Source organism: Amphiura filiformis, chromosome 16 (genome assembly GCF_039555335.1).
Source record: "Amphiura filiformis chromosome 16, Afil_fr2py, whole genome shotgun sequence".
NCBI classification, from domain to species: domain Eukaryota; kingdom Metazoa; phylum Echinodermata; class Ophiuroidea; order Amphilepidida; family Amphiuridae; genus Amphiura; species Amphiura filiformis.
Window position 1 is genome coordinate 34,600,091 of NC_092643.1, and position 20,438 is coordinate 34,620,528.

General features: G+C 35.4%; 1 protein-coding gene across 1 annotated transcript in view; it reads left to right on the forward strand.

Moving 5' to 3' along the window:
* The window catches only part of LOC140172591 (uncharacterized), a 211,140-nt gene that overhangs the window by 158,572 nt on the left and 32,130 nt on the right, over window positions 1-20,438 (forward strand). Inside the window, exons 50-62 of the mRNA XM_072195731.1 lie at window positions 1,621-1,869; window positions 5,108-5,359; window positions 8,091-8,342; window positions 9,799-10,050; window positions 11,512-11,763; window positions 12,701-12,952; window positions 13,680-13,931; window positions 14,781-15,032; window positions 15,836-16,087; window positions 16,903-17,147; window positions 17,863-18,247; window positions 19,048-19,299; window positions 20,028-20,279. Of these exons, the coding sequence (XP_072051832.1) occupies window positions 1,621-1,869; window positions 5,108-5,359; window positions 8,091-8,342; window positions 9,799-10,050; window positions 11,512-11,763; window positions 12,701-12,952; window positions 13,680-13,931; window positions 14,781-15,032; window positions 15,836-16,087; window positions 16,903-17,147; window positions 17,863-18,247; window positions 19,048-19,299; window positions 20,028-20,279 (3,399 nt within the window). The remainder of the gene's footprint in view (window positions 1-1,620; window positions 1,870-5,107; window positions 5,360-8,090; window positions 8,343-9,798; window positions 10,051-11,511; window positions 11,764-12,700; window positions 12,953-13,679; window positions 13,932-14,780; window positions 15,033-15,835; window positions 16,088-16,902; window positions 17,148-17,862; window positions 18,248-19,047; window positions 19,300-20,027; window positions 20,280-20,438) is intronic.

Below are 20,438 nucleotides of genomic sequence, written 5' to 3' on the forward strand. Positions count from 1 at the left end.
AAGAACAAGAAAAAATATGAGCATTTTTGAAAATTTTTAACACCTGTTAGGGCTTTTTACATCAACATGATTAGTATAGAGTCTTTCTTACAGTGTCTTGGATTGGTTAGTTACTTGATATAATCATCAAAGTAACCAATCAAAATACAGCATTTATATCTTGTAGCGCTTTCAAGCTTTATAATCCCATCAGCTAGCCCTCTCATTCTTACTAAATTTTTGATTGGCATAATATGTGACTTAGGCCTCCATTGTAACCAACCAAAATAGTTCCCAGAGGCCGACAATGTGGCCGGTAATGCCATGGGGTTAATTGAACAGCAATACAATGAGCGTGTTTGTAGTTAAGTGGGTGGGGAAACTTTTCATGTGAGGAGGTTTGCTTAATGAGGAGTTCGGAAAAGATAAAGATGCATATATTTCATTTGATTTGATGCCTGCCTGGCTCCCAGGCTCCCATGAGTTTGTGATCTTGTTTCCCACAACAGCACATTCCCAGATATATTTCTGTTTTTTCCTGATGGAATTGTTTTTATTTGCCATAAATATCTTGTAGTGTTCCTACTCATGTTTTAGTCATTGACTGTGATTGGTTATAGCTGATTAGCTACCCAAATTGGATGTGTTCCAGAATTTAATTAATGTGTATGTTTTTCTTCATCTTTTAATTTTGTCATATGTATCTTTTTATTTTGTTTTATAATAATTGTTAACCATTTCTAATTTTCAGTGAATTTCAGCGTGTTTTAGCGAATGTTAATGTTATTGTAAATACTTTTACAGTTTACAGTGTGTTCTATATATATTTGGTAATATGTTTTTCATGAGTTAACTCTTTTCTGTTATTTTCTGTTTTGATTTGTATCTAACTTTCAATTGTACTTTAAAACAATGTTACCGTATTCATTCCATTTCACCCAGCAATTTTTCACCTAGAATATGATACTATTAGCGCCCACCCAAATAAAGTTAAGCTTTTCTACATGTCTTTTTGTTGAACCAAATTCCTAAATTGATAAAAACATGTTTGTTTTCAGTAGAGATTTTACTAAGGGTACATATTCAAATTCACCTAAAAAACTGTGGTGATTATCTACCTCCAAAGCTGCCTATATAATTTTAAACATTTTGAGTAAGCAAGTTCCTATTTGACGCCACATTTTCAACCAAGTGATGGCACACTATCAGCCAGATGAGTATCTAGCCATCGACGTCACATCCCTAACCATGGTATTAGGTGAAGCCACATATCTGTGGTGATTTTGACAAGCTGGCAGAAGTTACCAGGCTTGGAGAATCAGCATGCATATGTCTGAAAAGAAAGACATTTGTTTGCGTCTTTGCTAAAATTGTTGCTATGCAGTGTCAACTTCACTATGCACACTGAAGTTGGTGGTCTAGATAGTTGTTGGTCTATGTCTGATGTTGAAGGACAAACAGTTTTTGGACATTTTATGTAAAAAATGTAAAAATAAACACCCACCTAAAATGACTTGCTTAAGTGCCCTGGCTTAATGGAATGAATATGTTAATTAACTTTACTTTGTAAATTAGAGTTCCAATAACCAAAAAATAACTGAAATGCACATATTAACACCATTAATTCAAATCTTTTCACAGTCCTCCAAATTGACAATACACCACCACAGGTGCAAAACTGTCCCAATTCCAATAGCGTCCAAGTTCCATTCGGATCAACATCTAGAGTGGTCACCTGGAACGAACCTACAGCAACTGATGATTCTGGGACAGTGAACGTACTCCAGACACATAGATCTGGAGATCTGTTCTTTCTTGGTATCGCCCAAGTCATGTACACCTTTACTGACCCAGCTGGCAATATGGCACCATGTACTTTCAGTATAACTGGTAAATTAAAGATGATTTGTTACACACTTGCTGCTTATACTCCTCAGAATTCTGCCAAAAATATTTTTTGCATTCTTTGAAAAAAGTTGGGACTTGAGCTATATAATTGGGCTATTCCATTTAAAATCCACACCCCCTGTGGAAGATTTTACTTTCTTCTCAATTCCAGTTGTGCCAAATGTTCAGTCCTGCTGGAAATTTCAGCTAGTTTCAATGGAAAATTCCAGCTGAAAATTGTGGAAATTTTCCAAATCCAGTTGAATTTGGCACAATTTGGCCTAAAATTAAACAATTTTGTTTTGAATTCCAAAATCTTCCACTTCATGGAGAGAAAATGGTTGGACATGGAAAAAAATTACATTGTTGAATTTGGTTGGAATTCCAAAATCTTCCATAGTGGGGGTGTTGTTTTCAAATGGAACAGCTCATTGTTTGATGCAAGAAAGCATTTTGGTTTGTTTGTATGATAAAAGGGGAAATATTACAGCCAAAGTCCTTTGCAGTTTTGTTAATGATCTGTTTAAACCTGTCTTTCTAGTTAGTCTTTATTTTTGCTCAGCTTATTTCCCTTGACTTGCTGTCTATTAGATATATTATTCCGCTTCCTTACTCAGAATTGTCCATATTTGGATTTCTTATAGTTTGGTGCAAACACCTAATGGATAACTTTATGGATAACTCTGATTGTTCTAGCTTTGATAGATAAAATAGCTTTGTATAAAGTTTGTGGAATTATTCCTTAATCTTGGTGCAAATATTAATATTGGGAGCATGGTGGCCTTGCGGTTAAGTGATCAGATGCAAAATCACAAGATTGTGAGTTTGAGACACATTGCAGCCAATATGTTGTGTCCTTGGGCAAGGCACTTGTTTGCTTCACTGCACCCAGGTGTAAATGGGTACCAGCTTAAAAGCTGGGATGTTGTATGGAAGGAGTAGCAGACCCCCACAGCAACATTATACATTATGGAGTCTGGTCCCAGGTTGCTCTGAAAGAGAGATTGCATGAACCGCTACCTTGGTGCAAAAATTATATTCTTGCAGTTTTGATATCGCAGTGGTTATGTGCTTGTTTTAAAAGTTGGAAAGATTTGTTTTCTTCTCATTCTGGTGGCAGTATTTTATTCTAATCAAATTTTGCATGAGTCAGAGAATCATTTAATGCAACAATGTTCCTAAACTTGGTGTGTGAGAATGAGAATTGATTGTCCCATTGCATGCAGTTGCCCATGACCATGGACAAAAGAGATAACAGACAAACTCAAAACAGTCAAGTCTTAGCATCACCCGAGAATGTGGGCCGATTGTTCCATGAAATGAGACAGGCGCATGTACAGTGTATTTTTACAATCTTTCACGTATAGGCAAAGATACGCAAAGCTCTATCACATATACGCGAAGGCATGCAACACTGGTGTGTGTTAGACATGGTACAACTGAACGATCTGTCCTCATGAATATGTGAGAATTCACAGCAGTACAATGCATGGCGACTTTGACTGTTGATACATGGTCTATGGTCATGACAATCAGTTGATTCTCACTTGATTCATGCCAGATGGAGTTTGCAAAGTGTGATGAAATAGAGCCCTTGCTAATGATTCTGAAATAGAAGCGAAAATGCATTAACAGTTTTTGTAGTACATTCTATAGTAATTAACTTCAACTATCAAATTATTTTTGTCCTTTTTTTCTATTTTTTTTTATAAAGCTGTTTCTTTTAGCTTCCTTTTTCTATTGATGCATTCACTCAATCTTAATGTTTTATTTTAACTGCTGTCTAGTAGATGTGTTTCTCTTTTCACCTGGTTTTGTGCAAACAACTTAGTGTTTAGCCAAAGTAACTTTGATGAGTGGGATCGCTTCCTGAAAATTTTGTGGAATTATTCCTTAATCTTGGTGCAAATGTGGAGACATAATGCTTAATATATTATATAAAAATGGTTTTATAACTCAACAAATGATTGAACACTATGCAATTTTGCTATTTTACAAATATTTGTTGCATGATAGTGGTTTAAAATGTATATAGATCAGCTGGAATTGATGGGATCGCTTCCTGCAAATTGTGTGGAATTATTCCTTAATCTTGGTGCAAATGTAGAGACATAATGCTTCATATTATATATAAAATTGGTTTGGTAACTCAATAAATGATTGAGCAGAAATGAGCACTATACAATTTTTGCTACTTTCAAAATAATTGTTTCAAGGTAGTGGTTTAAAATGTATATAGATCAGCTGGAAATTATATTTTAGTATTATTTGCTGTGGGGATTGTGGTGAATTTTTAAAATACAGCACTGTTTTTTAATTGTGAAAATCCCTTCCTACAGTGGCCTTTCATTTGCATATATACATGTAGTTGCTTTAAAAACTTGATAGTATTAGCATTCCTTCTATTGTATTCTATGATACGGTGATAAGCTAATCGGCACAATAAAAAAGATAGCAGTTCACGAATCATGACCTTATGGCTATAGTAAAGGTTTGCTTTTAAAAACAGTGTGATCTTAATGACTGCAAGGATGTTTTCTTTAATTTGAGATATCAGTTGGACAAATGATGTAGTGAAATTAAAACTGTTAGATTCTTGAACTGTTAACGTACATGTATTTGTTGTGTTGACTGTATCTGTTTATACTTTGTATAGATTCTTTTTGCTGCTGTTTTCTCTTGCACTTGAAAAACAAATTCAATAGCTCTTGTATGCTATCTAAAACTTGTATGCTATGATAAAAGCTTCTAAAATTCTATAATTATATAGTTAGATATTAGATTACAAAGTCATGTCCTTGAAATGTTGGGATGATCAAAATAGTAATATCAGCTGAGGTTAAAATACGAGTTTTTCATGCTACCAAATCAGTTAACACCTTAAATGTATTTGAGTGACTATGTTGTGCTAGTTGAATCCAATTTATAATCTGCATTACACTGGGCTACTGATGGAAGTGAGGGTGGGCATCTATGAGATGATTGTGTCACTTTTATCAGTAACTCTTGAAGGAAGTGCCCTTCAGGGCTTTGCTTACAGTCCTTAGGTTCACTAGTCCCAATATAAGGTTTGCTAGTCCAACAACAAGGGTTCACTAGTCTGAATGAAAAATAGCAGACATGATAAACCCCACCTTTCACCTTCATATTTCTATCTCTCCTTTTCAATATATTTGCACATACTTTACCTAACCATGTTCATTCATTCATCATTCCTAATCCATGCACTCCACTCTGGTAGTCACGGCAATTGATGGCAATCCCCCAGTGGTAACCAGCTGTCCACCATCAAGTACCTACACGGTTCCACTAGGGACGTCTAGCCGAGTGGTCACTTGGCAGGAACCTACTGCAACGGATAACTCTGGTATACCGCCTACTGTGCTACAGACTCACCGATCTGGGGACGCGTTCCCTGTGGGGGATACTCGGGTCAGCTACACGTTCACAGACAGAGAAGGGAATGAGGCTTTCTGTTCATTCAACATCATGGGTATGTGCACATCATTTCATTGTCTTGTTTTCATTTAGTGTTTATAGTTGTGTGTTTTCATTTATATGTTGTGTACGTTTGTACATCATTTTGGACTACTTTGTATCAATAGACAATCCAACTGGTTTCCAAATGGCCAAATGGAAAAAAACCCCTGCAAGAACCATTTTGATTTTTGCATCTTGAGATATTCAGATTGTTACACAAAAAATAGTCCATGAAAGACAAAAATAAACCTGAGCTTTGGTGTTTTTAAGCGAAAATGGGTTTTCTTCAAAAAGATTGTTCAAAAACATAAGCTCTTTGATAATTGTGTCAATCATGCATTATTTGATTCTATGTTATTTGGAACTTCTACTCTCAGAGAAATGTGAATATTGGGTATCAACATTTCTGAAAAAACCTACAATGCAACAGAACAAATTGTCTTGCATTTATCTAATATCAACATAATTACTTCTAAAAAGATGTTAGATTTATTCATATTTCAATCTTATACCAGTAAAACTGATTGCTTGAGTTATTACATGTCAAAACATGTTCAATTACATGTTTGAATATGCGGTTTTGAAATGTTTTAATTCTTAAAGAATAAATATATGATGTCATTGATTAAATGTGGTGTGATCCAGCTTAATAATTTGTTTGTTGCTAATATTGATTTTGAGGTATAGCCAATAATAGGAAAAATTACCATATCTTTGGAACTGTAAGTCCAATTGCAATGAAGTTTTCAACAAAACGAAGCTCTGCAAATTGCACCTGATAGTAAAATGAAAACCAAATTTTGATTTTGCTCAACAGACGACTCATTTTGCTTGGTCACACCACAAATATTTATTCCTACTCAAGTTGACCAGAATTTCTGGCCTCATTTGCAAGGGCACAGTTCATTAACCTACATTAAATATTGTAGCTCAGAAGTTGATCTCAAATATCACGGAGTATGAGTTTTTGTACTCAACATATTCAAAGGTCATTCTGTACATATAGAAACATTGAGGTTAAAGAACTGTGTCCTGGTAGATGAGCATGTTTCAAGTGTTTGAGATCCCATTGATATGCATGTCATCAAACTTCAGATCACTTTTAGGAATCCCAATAGTTTGATCACCTCGTAATCGGCAGGAATTATGTTAGGCTTTTACCACTATGCCGAAAAGAGTGATATAGTTGATGTATATTGTGCATGTTAAATGAAGTAGACAAAATATAACTCTTGAATTAATAATTTGTGATACTTCTGGCGAGATGTCACAAGACAATTCTCGAAATAAAATATATTGATATTAATCCGCGATGTTATAAGGCCCGCCGATTAGGAGCTGATCAAACTATACCTTTGCACTTAGGGAACAAACAAAAAGTTTGAAATGGTTGAAATTTCTGGATGGAATTTTCAACATTTCACACTTACATTTCAGGAAGGGAGAGGGTCAGCTTCCTAGTAAACGGACATTTGTTTGTAGAACATCATCAAACTTTTGGTTTGTTCCCTTACATATATCTGAAGTTTGCAGTGGGACATTCTTAAGAAGTCAGAAATTCTGGTTAAGAGTTTACCATTTGTGTGTGTTCCTAAATGTTTGATGCACCATGTTTCATTGTGTAAAGCACTTCACCACCTCCATCTTGTTGCGTGTTTCACCTTCACATTTTATTTCAGTAAATTCCATTGACATCACCCCACCTGTAATTGACAACTGTCCAAGATCATCCACATATACCATTCCAATCGGAACAAACTCCATGATAATCACATGGACAGAGCCTGTTGCTAATGACAACAGTGGAGTAGCACCGGAAGTTCTCCAGAGCCATGCTTCTGGAGATAAGTTCCTAGTCGGTACTACCCAAGTCACATACATATTCTCAGATCAAACAGGAAATGAGGCGTCATGTTCTTTCATCATGACTGGTAAAAATGAAAGAATTTTTAAATAGCGGTAGCTGTCCAGTCTATGTTTAAGTCATAACATTTGTTGTAATGTTCTATGGTCATGTAGTGTTATATGTTACATTGTTTTGCAGGTGAAGGCAGCAGCAGGATTGTAGAGAGAAAATTTAACATAACTTCTCATTTACCTCATTTCATTCCATTCATATTGTGATGTTGTACATGAGAACTTGCATTTCTTATATAAAAGATAGTAGTGATATCATTTGATATTAAGCTTATTGCTAATATAGGATATTTGATTTTTATTGTCGAGCATCAACTGATAGACTTGCTTTAAATCAATGCCATAATTTAGATGATGTACATATAGAAGTAGAAAAATAGATTTCTTGTGCTTGGGCTAGGTGGAATGTTCAGTTCTAGAGGTTTGTTTGTTTGAAGAGTTGGTTTAGGCAAAGACACACGTGGGTCCTGATGTGACCAGGTTAAATTAAAGCAATCCTATTATTTAGATTATATATAGATTATTGAATGCATTATTACATAGTACAAAAATTGCTTGTGCTTGGGCTAGCTGGAATGTTCAGTTCTAGAGGTACCGGTTGGTTTGTTAAAACCAGTTTGTTTGTTTAACCTGTTGGTTCAGGCGAACACTCAACCATCAAGCTTGATATCTTTTAAACTAAATTTTGGATATATGCAATATATTGATATATGAATACAATAGTTACTACCGTATTTAACATAAAATGATGCTAGATAAAACGATGCTAGATTTGCATCAAGGTAGAAGCAGAAAATGGATTGATTGTTTAAAAACTTATATTTCAGTGAACGCTGTTGACAACGTTCCCCCAGTGATCAGTGGGTGTCCTTCATCATCCACTTTCAATGTACCATTGGGAACTACCTCTCGAGTAATAACCTGGAGAGAACCAACAGCCACAGATAACTCTGGGGTGCCACCGTTGTCTATCCAGTCTCACGCATCAGGTGATCGCTTCCCAATAGGGTCAAATACGGTGACATATATTTTCATGGATTCGGCGGGAAATGATGCCACGTGCATGTTTACCTATACAGGTGATTTACTATTTTACATCAGCATTATTTCCTGCGCCAAAAATGAATCAGCATAGATTTCAGCCAAATGATATAACGCAAGGTGGTTGCAAAAAAAGCATTCTTTTACTGTCCCTTTTTTATCTTGAAATATAATACTGATCTATATCTCAATATCCTTTCTTCCTTCCATGCTGGTTGCAGTGAAGCACTCTTTGACTGCCCCAGTTTATCTTGAAATTAATATTGTAGCAGTTTCTTGTAGGAGAAAAGTGGTAGCAGTTTATTATATTATTATACTGCACTGCGGCAATTACTATTATAGATACTGCATGGATTATATGGGCCTTATATCTTGTAGAATAGATCATCTTGAAAACTTTGAAAGAAAAATGCTAGTAATTAAACATAGCTGAATAGGGGAAGCAAAGCAAATAACAGCAAGTATACAAAAGAAAAAAAAAGAAACTATATTGGTGCAGGAGGAAGTTTGAAACTGGTAGCTTTAATGCTGGTAAAAAGGTTGAGAATTCAAATGCATTCAAAAAAATCAAAAGTATTGCAAGCCTTCTAGTAGATGTTAGATATCAAGCAAACTGTATTTAGCAGAGGGAATCTGTGTACATGTATAGCTAAGAGCAGATACATGGACTGCAATTAGTGGTGAAAAGGATATGGGTAAAATGGAAAAATAATAAGAATACAAAACAATTCAAGAAAGTAAATGTAGGATTTCTTTTCGAATATCCTACCACGGTAGATTTTCAATGGTGTCTTTTATGAACGACCCATACACAGTGTATACCCATACACTGAATATAAAATGTTACGTACGGTATTCTAAAAGATAGCCTAAATTATGCTAAAGCAGACATAGAGTAGAAGAGAAAATGCAAATATGTTAATGGTAATGGATAGTTAATACTCCAACTTGATAATGATGATCTTCATCACATGATCATGGTGGTCAAGTATTTAACTGTGATCACATAAGTTGATTGGTAAGAAATTTTACACTGTTCAATTATTTCTTGCATGGCATATTCTGGTGGAAAGGATACTGTATTTTTAACAATCAATGTGTTTTACTTTCTGTTCTGTGCAACTGTAACACATATAATGCTCGTTATTATAACGTAAGTTTTATTACTTGTGTACTAACTTTTGAATTTCTTTATAATCAGAGGTGGATCCAGGACTTGAAAATTACCATGCTGTTGAGAGCCTAAACTTGGCTGAAATATATTAATTTTGCATGCGCTTACATATTTGCCACTGATTTGGCACCTGTTGTGTCCTCTGGATCTGACACTGAAAATTAAATTACTTCTATAGGTACTTGATAGCAGTAGATCATGAGCTTAACTTTACATCCAGTAAAAAACAAGAACTAACATCTTAACTAATTGAAATGTTTCCACATGATGTTGGAAGATTAATATAGAAGTTAATGATAGTACATTAACCTTTGACACAGTTACTGAAATGGATTCCAGTCCACCAATGATCAGTGGATGTCCTCAATCTTCTTCCTACACTGTACCACTTGGAACCACTTCTAGAGCTGTATCTTGGACAGAACCTACAGTTACCGATGACAGTGGTACACAACCAACTGTTGTCATGTCACATCAATCAGGACAAGAATTCCCAGTAGGAAGAACACAGGTTTCGTATGTATTTATTGATGGAGCTGGAAATGAAGCGGCATGTTCATTTTTTGTTATAGGTAAAAATGAATAGATTTTGTTATTCCACCTGCAAAAGCTGCTCACCATATATTTCGCACCGAAATTTCACCGACTTGGGTTATCATACGACTGTTTAGTACTATTAGTTATTTCACAATGAATATCTTGAATTCTTCAATGTTTCTTCTATATCATCTCACTTCAAATGTCAGCAAGGTTATTCATTGGAATTTTATTGCCTGTTCCATCAACACTATTGCAGAAATTATATTTTGCACATACATATTTATTGGCGGAGCTAGAAATGAAGCAATGTTCATTTGCTGTTATAGATAAAAATGAATGGATGTTATTCTGCTTGCAAAAGCTGCTCAACATGGGTTATCTTAGGACTGTTTAGCACTATCACTTCAAAAGCTGCTAATTATATATTACACCAAAAGTTCACCAGTGGTAGCACCAGGATTCTTTTATGGGGGGGGGGGGGAGGGAGGTGGGACATGGGTGAATTTCAGAGGGGCAAAATCAACAAATGTTGTGGAAAATTGCCGCATAAAGTGGAAATTTTCATAATTTTGGTTTTGACTGGGGGGAAAGAGGTCTGACTTGGGGCTCATTTGCCCCCCTGATGCCGCCACTAAAGTTCACCAACATGGTTTATCATAGGACTGTTTAGTACTATCACTTCTTCTGTCACCTTGAATAGCTAGAACATATTTCTACTATATATTCTTCAACATGTTCATCTTTTGTAATAGGCAAAAATGAATGGATTATGTTATTCTACCTTCAAAAGCTGCTGATCATATATTTTGTTTAGCGCTATTCTTTCACCATGAATATCTTGAATTCTGACATGCTATACATGTTTCTGCTGTATCATCTTACTTCAAATATCAGCAAGGCTGTTTTATCGGTAAAAATGAATAAATTATGTTATTCCATCTGCAAAAACTGCTCATCATATATTTCGCACCGAAATTCATCAACATGGGTTATCATAGTTCTATTTAGTACTATTAGTTCTTTCACCATGAATATCTGGAAACCTGATGTGCTTTATGATGTGTACATGTTTCTGCTATATCATCGCACTTCAAATATCAGCAAGATCAACATTGGAGTTCTATTTTGACTGTTCCATGATCAACACTATTGCTGAAGTTATTCATTTTTCGCACATTTTCTTGAATCCGACAAGGGTTCTATCATCTAGTCTTGAATGCAAGTAGACATAAGTGTCATGGCTTCTTACCATTTCAACTTCTTACCATTTCATCTGGCTGTTGATACGAGTTGCAGGATTGGTGCAATGATTAACATATTAAGTTGATATTATGCCAGCACATTCCGTCCATTCTGCCAAAATATGTGACTTTCTGCACAAATGCATGTAACAGTAGCATAGGTGTATGCATTGAGAAATACTGTACAATAAACCAAGACTATGTGATGTTTTTATGAGTTAAAAAATGTGCATCCATTTTGTGTGCTAATAGTGACTGAAGTGGATTCATCTTCCCCAACTATAACTGGATGTCCTCAGTCCTCTACCTACACTGTACCACTTGGAACCACTTCTAGAAGAGTGAGATGGACAGAACCTACAGCTACTGATGACAGTGGTCAACAGCCAACTGTTATCATGTCACATCAATCAGGACAAGAATTTCCAGTGGGAACAGCCCAGGTTACATACATATTCATTGACGGAGCTGGGAATGAAGCCACTTGTTCATTTTCTGTTATAGGTAACTGTTTTAATGTTACGCTATTAGCTGCAAAAGTTGCTGTTAGGCATCAAACTCACTGACTGGACATCATTGCACTTCATAATATGTTGTAGCTGTTTTTTCATCATAGTTCATCGCATCATTTAGGCATAATATCTACACCATATTTATACATTTTGAAGTCATCGACTTGAAAGCCTAGACTTCATTCCTTTTCTTGCCATATTTGCACATCAATGGAATTAGAACAGACAAAGCACGCTTGGTGGTTTGTTGTGATTGTGTCATACTTTTTTGCTTTTGTTTTATTTACATTTAAGCTTACGCTGGTACTCTATATAATCTGGCCAGTTTTTAACATGCTCTATAAGTGCATATTATTATTATTATTATTATTAGTAGTAGTAGTAGTAGTAGTATTAGTATTAGTATTTATTATTAATATTTTTATTATTATTTATTTATGTATGCACTGCAGTATTTCTTGCAAGCATGAATGTAGAATGCAGTATAAATAAAATAAGCAGCATAAGTAAAATAATTTGCCCAAGTTTGTATTTCCAATAAGCTCAATCTTGTTTCAGAGTCAGAGGCAAACATTGTAGATATTATGAGGTTAGAAAGTTTCTTGCAGGTTTGACTTAAATGTACTTCCAAACTTAGTTTTTCTCCTCTCTTCGGTTTTTTTTGCTTTATTTCCTTTCACATTTTTGAAAATAAAGCACACTATTTATCATCAATAGAAATCAACAAGAGTAACTTGCATTCATCAAATCATCATTAGCACATCTGCTTCCATTCAATCCAATTTTGAGGGTCTTTACTGCAAGCATGCATCAAATAACAGTGTATGATAGTGTATTTAGTTTGCATTATCATGTATCATAATCCAAGCATAGCTGATGCTATTTTGATCAAACCAGTGAAATAATGTTTATGTAACAACTTTCAACAGTGACAGCAGTGGATTCATCTTCTCCGACTATATCGGGATGTCCTCAATCTTCTATGTACACTGTACCACTTGGAACGTCTTCTAGAACAGTGAGTTGGACAGAACCTACAGCTACTGATGACAGTGGTCAACAGCCAACTGTTATCATGTCACATCAATCGGGACAAGCATTCCCAGTGGGAACAACACGGGTCACTTACATATTTAGTGATGATGCTGGGAACGAAGCAACATGTTCATTTTCTGTCATAGGTAACTGATGAATATTATGATATTAAAAGCTGCAAAAGTTGCTTTTCATCCTCAAGCTCTTGATCTATCAAAGGACATCATTGCACTTCATTCACTTTCTTTATAGAAAGCAAAATAATACTTCTACGCTACTCAAATTTGATACACTCACTAGAGCGCTTTCACCGGGTCAACCGGTTACTTTCTTATAGTTGTCTGTTCCACATAGGCCTATTATAGTGATGTATCTATATATTGCAAACACATTGGAAAGCTGATGTGTTGGCAAATGTAATCTAATTGGCAAGGGTGTATTGTATTGAATCGTGATCTTTAGTCTATTTCATACTAAATGCTATTGTAGAAATGTATTGAATGGTGATCTTTAGTCTATTTCATGCTTTAGAAATGTATATTTCTTACTGCTTTTATGAACTGCAGGTAAAAGATTGTTTCAAACTTTGTAGATTTTCTCAACTTGTTAGACATCTTTAGTGGGATATTTTCTTCGAAGATAGAACACACTTTATTATTTATCATGAGTAGAAATTAAGAAGATTTCTTGATTGTAGTATTAGCACATCTGCACGTAGTCACCTCTTAGAGGTCTTTCTTGGAAGCATTCATGTAGAATAAAGCACAGTTAGTTTGTGCTGAAATATGCCATAATTGTAAGCATAGAGAAATATATTGTACCATGAAAACAGGAAAACAAAGCTTTAATTTTGCATGCAAACTTTAATAACAGTAACAGCAGTGGATTCATCTTCCCCAACCATATCGGGATGTCCTGAATTGCCAACCTACACTGTACCACTTGGAACCTCATCAAGAGCTGTGAGTTGGACAGAACCTACAGCTACAGATGACAGTGGTACACAACCAACTGTTATCAGGACACATCAATCAGGACAAGCATTCCCAGTGGGAACAACACAGGTCACTTACATATTCAGTGATGATGCTGGGAACGAAGCAACATGCTCATTTTCTGTCATAGGTAACTGATGAATATTATGATATTGAAAGCTGCAAAAGTTGCTCTTCGTTCTGAAGCTCTTGATCTTTCAAAGGACATCATTGCACTTCACTTGATTAATTATATACCTGTTTCTTTAGTCTGCACTGTATAGCTCTTGATCTATCAAAGGACATCATTCCACTTCATTTGATTAATTATATACCTCTTTCTTTAGTGTGCACTGGTAATTCTGATTTTGATTTTTAAATCTTATTTCTACTGATGAATCTGGCAGGAAACCTTGGAATATTTGATGGAGTTTAACTGCAATTATAATCTTACACCACTGCTCTCTCTTGGCTGCATAAATAAATCATAATGGTCTACTTTTTATACTGCAAACTTGTCATCTTTAGAAATCTTGCACAAGAAAAATGATATTGTGAAATTTGTATACTTCAATCTAGCTTGATTGGAAAAGCTTCTTATCTTGCACCAGTTATGGTTATTCCATTCATGCACATGTAACATTTTTAGAGGCTAAAATTTGTCTTGAAAAAACTGAAAAAACTATGAAAGGCTATTTTGTCAAATTCTAATAAATGGTATAAGGCTTCATTTCTTTATCTTGACCTTTTTTGGTGACTTGTTTAAAATCGGCCTATAACTAGCTTGACTTATGTTCCTTTCAAGTCTTCACTACTGTAAAATAAACTTTTCACAAATATCTTGTTACTTTCCCAAGTTAAGTCTTAGCTCATTCTCTGTCACTTCTGGGTATCGTTCTAGCATCAGCAGGAGCTCACAAAAGGCATACACAAATATTAATTGGCAGCAATACTTTCTTAATTGAGTCATTGAAGAAATATTTGTTAAAACACATTTCAGTGACAGCATTAGACTCCATGTCACCTGTTATTACCAACTGTCCTCAAACAACCAGACAAACTGTACCACTTGGAACCTCATCAAGAGCTGTGAGTTGGACAGAACCTACAGCTACAGATGATAGTGGTATGCAACCAACTGTTATCAGGACACACCGATCAGGACAAGCATTCCCAGTGGGAACAACACAGGTCACTTACATATTCAGTGATGATGCTGGGAATGAAGCAACATGTTCATTTTCTGTCATAGGTAACTGATGAATATTATGATATTAAAAGCTGCCAAAGTTGCTCTTCATCCTCAATTTCTTCATCCATCAAAGGACATCATTGCACTTTATCTGATTATTATTAATTATATACCACTTTCTTTAGTCTGCACTCTATAGTCTATAGGCCTATTGCTATACCCATATATTGCAAACATATTGGAAAGTTAGGTTTGAAAATGTAATTTGATTTTTCTGGTGTTGGTAATTCTGATTCTGATTTTAAAGTCTTATTCTACTGATGAATCTGGCAGAAAATCTTGGAAAATTTGATGGAGTTTAACTGCAATTATCTTACACCACTGCTCTCTCTGGTCTGCATAAATAGGTCATAATGATTTACTTTGTATATCAAGCTTGATTGGAAAAGCTTCTTATCTTGCACCAGTTATTATGGTTATTCCATTCATGCACTTGTAACATTTTATAGGCTAGAATTTGTCTTGAAAAACTATGAAATAGGGCTACTCTGTCATATTCTAAAGAATGGTATAAGGCTTCAGTTCTCTATCTTTACCCTGAATCTTTGCTGATATGTTTGAAATCTGCCTATGACTAACTCGACCTATGTTCCTTTCAAGTCTTAACTACTGTAGAATAAACTTTTCACAAATATCTTGTTACTTTCACAAGTTAAGGCTTAGTTTGTTCTCTGCCACTTCTGGGTATCGCTATTAGCATCAGCAGGAGCTCCAAAAAGCATAGTAGCATACACAAATATTAGTTTGCAGCAATACTTTATTAATTGAGTCATTCAAGAATTATTTATTAAAACACATTTCAGTGACAGCAGTAGACTCCATGTCACCTGTTATTACCAACTGTCCTCAAACAACCAGACAAACTGTACCACTTGGTACCTCATCAAGAGCTGTGAGTTGGACAGAACCTACAGCTACTGATGACAGTGGTATGCAACCAACTGTTATCAGGACACATCAATCAGGACAAGCATTCCCAGTGGGAACAACACAGGTCACTTACATATTCAGTGATGATGCTGGGAATGAAGCAACATGTTCATTTTCTGTCATAGGTAACTGATGAATATTATGATGTTGAAAGCTGCAAAAGTTGCTCTTCATCCTCAATTTCTTCATCTATCAAAGGACATCATTGCACTTCATTTGATTAATTATATACCTATTTTTTAGTCTGCACTGTATAGGCCTATTGCTATACCTATATGTTGAAGTTTTGTTTGCAAATGTAATCTGATTTTTCTGGTGTTGGTAATTCTGATTCTGATTTTTAAATCTTATTTCTACTGATGAAACTGGCAGAAAATCTTGGACAATTGGATGGAGTTTAACTGCAATTATCTCAGAGCACTGCTCTCGCTTGTCTGCATAAATAGATTATAATGGTTTACTTTGTATACTGCAAACTTGTCTTTAGAAATCTTGCACAAGAAAAAATGATATTGTGAAGTTTGTATACTTCAATCTAACTTGATTGGAAAAGCTTCTTATCTTGCACCAGTTATGGTTATTCCATTCATGCACTTGTAACATTTTAGAGGCCAGAATGTATCTTGTAAAACTATGTAATAGGGCTACTCTGTCATATTCTGAAAAATGGTATAAGGCTTCATTTCTTTATCTTTACTTTTGGTGACTGGTTTGAAATTGGCCTAAAAAGTTCATTCTACAGTAGTTAAAACTACTGTAGAATGAACTTTTAACAAATATCTGCTTACTTTACCAAATTAAGTCTTAGCTTATTCTCTGTCACTTCAAGGTATCGTTCTAGCATCAGCAGGAGCTCACAAAAGGCATACACAAATATTAGTTGGCTGCAATACTTTCTTAATTGAGTTATTGAAGAATTATTCATTAAAACACATTACAGTGACAGCAGTAGACTCCAGGCAACCTGTTATTACCAACTGTCCTCAAACGACCAGCCAAACTGTACCACTTGGAACCTCATCAAGAGCTGTCAGTTGGACAGAACCCATAGCTACAGATGACAGTGGTCAACAACCAACTGTTATCAGGACACACCGATCAGGACAAGAATTCCCAGTGGGAACGACACAGGTCACTTACATATTCAGTGATGATGCTGGGAACGAAGCAACATGTTCATTTTCTGTAATAGGTAACTGATGAATATTATGATATTAAAAGCTGCAAAAGTTGCTCTTCATCCTGAAGCTCTTGATCTATCAAAGGACATCATTGCACTTCATTTGATAAAATTATATATACATGTTTCTTTAGTCTGCACTGTATAGGCCTATTGCTATACCCATATATTGCAAACATATTGGAAAATTATGTTGTCAAATGTTATCTGATTTTTCTGGTGTTGGTAGTTCTTATTCTGATTTTAAAATCTTATTTCTACTGATGAATCTGGCAGAAAATCGTGGAAAATTTGATGGAGTTTAACTGCAATTATCTTACAGCACTGCTCTCTCTTGGCTGCATAAATAAATCATAATGGTCTACTTTTTATACTGCAAACTTGTCTTTAGAAATCTTGCACAAGGAAAATGATATTGTGAAATTTGTATACTTCAATCTAGCTTGATTGGAAAGCTTCTTATCTTGCACCAGTTTTGGTTATTCCATTCATGCACATGTAACATTTTTAGAGACTAGAATTTGTCTTGAAAAACTATTAAATAGGGCTACTCTGTCAAATTCTAAAAAAGTGGTATAAGGCTTCATTTCTTTATCTTTACCTTTGGTGACTGGTTTTAAATCGGCCTATAACTAGCTTAACTTATGTTCCTTTCAAGTCTTAACTACTGTAGAATAAACTTTTCACAATATCTTGTTACTTTCCCAAGTTAAGTCTTAGCTTGTTCTCCGTCACTTCTGGGTATCACTACTAGCATCAGCAGGAGCTCACAAAAGGCATACACAAATATTAGTTGGCTGCAATACTTTCTTAATTGAGTCATTCAAGAATTATTTGTTAAAACACATTACAGTGACAGCAGTAGACTCCACGCCACCCGTTATTACCAACTGTCCTCAAACAACCACACAAACTGTACCACTTGGAACATCCTTTGCAAGTGTTACATGGACAGAGCCTACAGCCACTGACAACTCAGGTATCGCACCTGTCAGAGTTGGGTCACATCAACCAGGAGAGAGTTTCCCAGTTGGCACCAGTCAGGTCACATATATATTTACTGACCAAGCTGGAAATGATGCTATCTGCTCATTTTCTGTTGTTGGTAATTACGATTTTTGATGTTCAAAGCTGCATCTCTTCTATCAAATCTTGCAAGGATAAAAAAATCTGATTGAATTGGTATACTACCTGATCACTATCAAATTATTGCACCACTCTTTCAAAGCTTGCACAAAGGAAAACATTATTATTATATGTGTTCTGTTTTGGATAGCGCTGTGGTCCTTGGAGGGCGCTATATAAATGCTTGGTTGTATTGTATTGTGTTGTACATATTGTAGTCATCTAGAACCTGCGAATAAAATATTCAAATCATATGCATATTATTCAAAATGTCTATCTATTATTTTTTTCTCTGCAATCTTATCGGTGCCAACACTTCAGATTTCTTAACGATATGAATATCACTGTAAACGAATCTAAAGACTTCACAACAAGAAATACAGCCATTACACAGATGCCTATAGCTGCAGAACAATTAGTCGCATTCAAAATATTGTAACATAGAAGGGCAGGTGGTTTATGTACGCGCATTTTGATACCCCCATTCACCCAATTTCTGAAATATCGTATAAGGTTTCATTTCTTTGGTGACTGGTTTGAAATCTGCCGACTAGCTCGACTTATATTCCTTTGAAGTCATAACTACTGTAGAATATATTTTTCACAAAAAAATTGTTGTTACTTTCCCCAAGTTAAGTCTTGGCTTGTTCTCTGTCACCATTACTAACATCAGCAGTAGCTCACAAAAGGCATACACAAATCTTAGTTGCAAGTTTGCAACAATACTTCTCCTTAATTGAGTCATTAAGAATTACATGTATTTGTTAAAACATATTACAGTGACAGCAGTAGACTCCACACCACCTGTAATTACCAACTGTCCTCAAACAACCACACAAACTGTACCACTTGGAACATCCTTTGCAAGTGTTACATGGACAGAGCCTACAGCCACTGACAACTCAGGTATTGCACCTGTCAGGTTTGGATCACATCAACCAGGAGAGAGTTTCCCAGTTGGCACCAGTCAGGTCACATATATATTTACTGACCAAGCTGGAAATGATGCTATCTGCTCATTTTCTGTTGTTGGTAATTATGATTTTTGATGTTCAAAGCTGCAACTTTTCTATCAAATCTTGCAAGGATAGAAACAATCTGATGGAATTGGTATACTACCTGATCACTATCAAATTATTGCACCATCCTTTCAAAGCTTGCACAAAGAGAACATTATGTAGTCATCTAGAACCAGCAAATAAACAGATAAAGCGATCATAGCATATGATTCAAAATGTCTATTCCTTTTGTCTTTTATTTATTTTGCTGTAATCTTATCGGTGCCAATACTTCAGATTTCATAAAGATATGAATATCACTGTAAACAAATCTAAATACTTTACAAAGAGTATCGCAGCCATTACAAACTTGCCTATTTCTGCAGAACAATTAATCATATTCACAATATTGTAACATAGGGGGACAGGTGGTTTATGTACGTGCACTTTGATACCCCCATTCACCCAATTTCTGAAAAATGGTATAAGGCTTCATTTCTTTATCTTTAACTTTGGTGGCTGGTCTAAAATCGGTCTATAACTAGCTCGACCTATATTCCTTTCAAGTCTTAAGTACTGTAGAATGAACTTTTCACAAATATCTTGTTACTTTCCCAAGTTAAGTCTTAGCTTGTTTTCTGTCACTTCTGGGCATTGCTACTAGCATCAGCAGGAGCTCGCAAAAAGCATACACAAATATTAATGGCAGCAATACTTTCATAATTGAGTCATTCAAGAATTATTTCTTAAAACATATTACAGTGACAGCAGTAGACTCCACACCACCTGTAATTACCAACTGTCCTCAAACAACCACACAAACTGTACCACTTGGAACATCCTTTGCAAGTGTTACATGGACAGAGCCTACAGCCACTGACAACTCGGGTATCGCACCCGTCAGAGTTGGGTCACATCAACCAGGAGAGAGTTTCCCAGTTGGCACCAGTCAGGTCACATATATATTTACTGACCAAGCTGGAAATGATGCTATCTGCTCATTTTCTGTTGTTGGTAATTATGATTTTTGATGTTCAAAGCTGCAACTTTTCTATCAAATCTTGCAAGGATAGAAACAATCTGATGGAATTGGTATACTACCTGATCACTATCAAATTATTGCACCATCCTTTCAAAGCTTGCACAAAGAGAACATTATGTAGTCATCTAGAA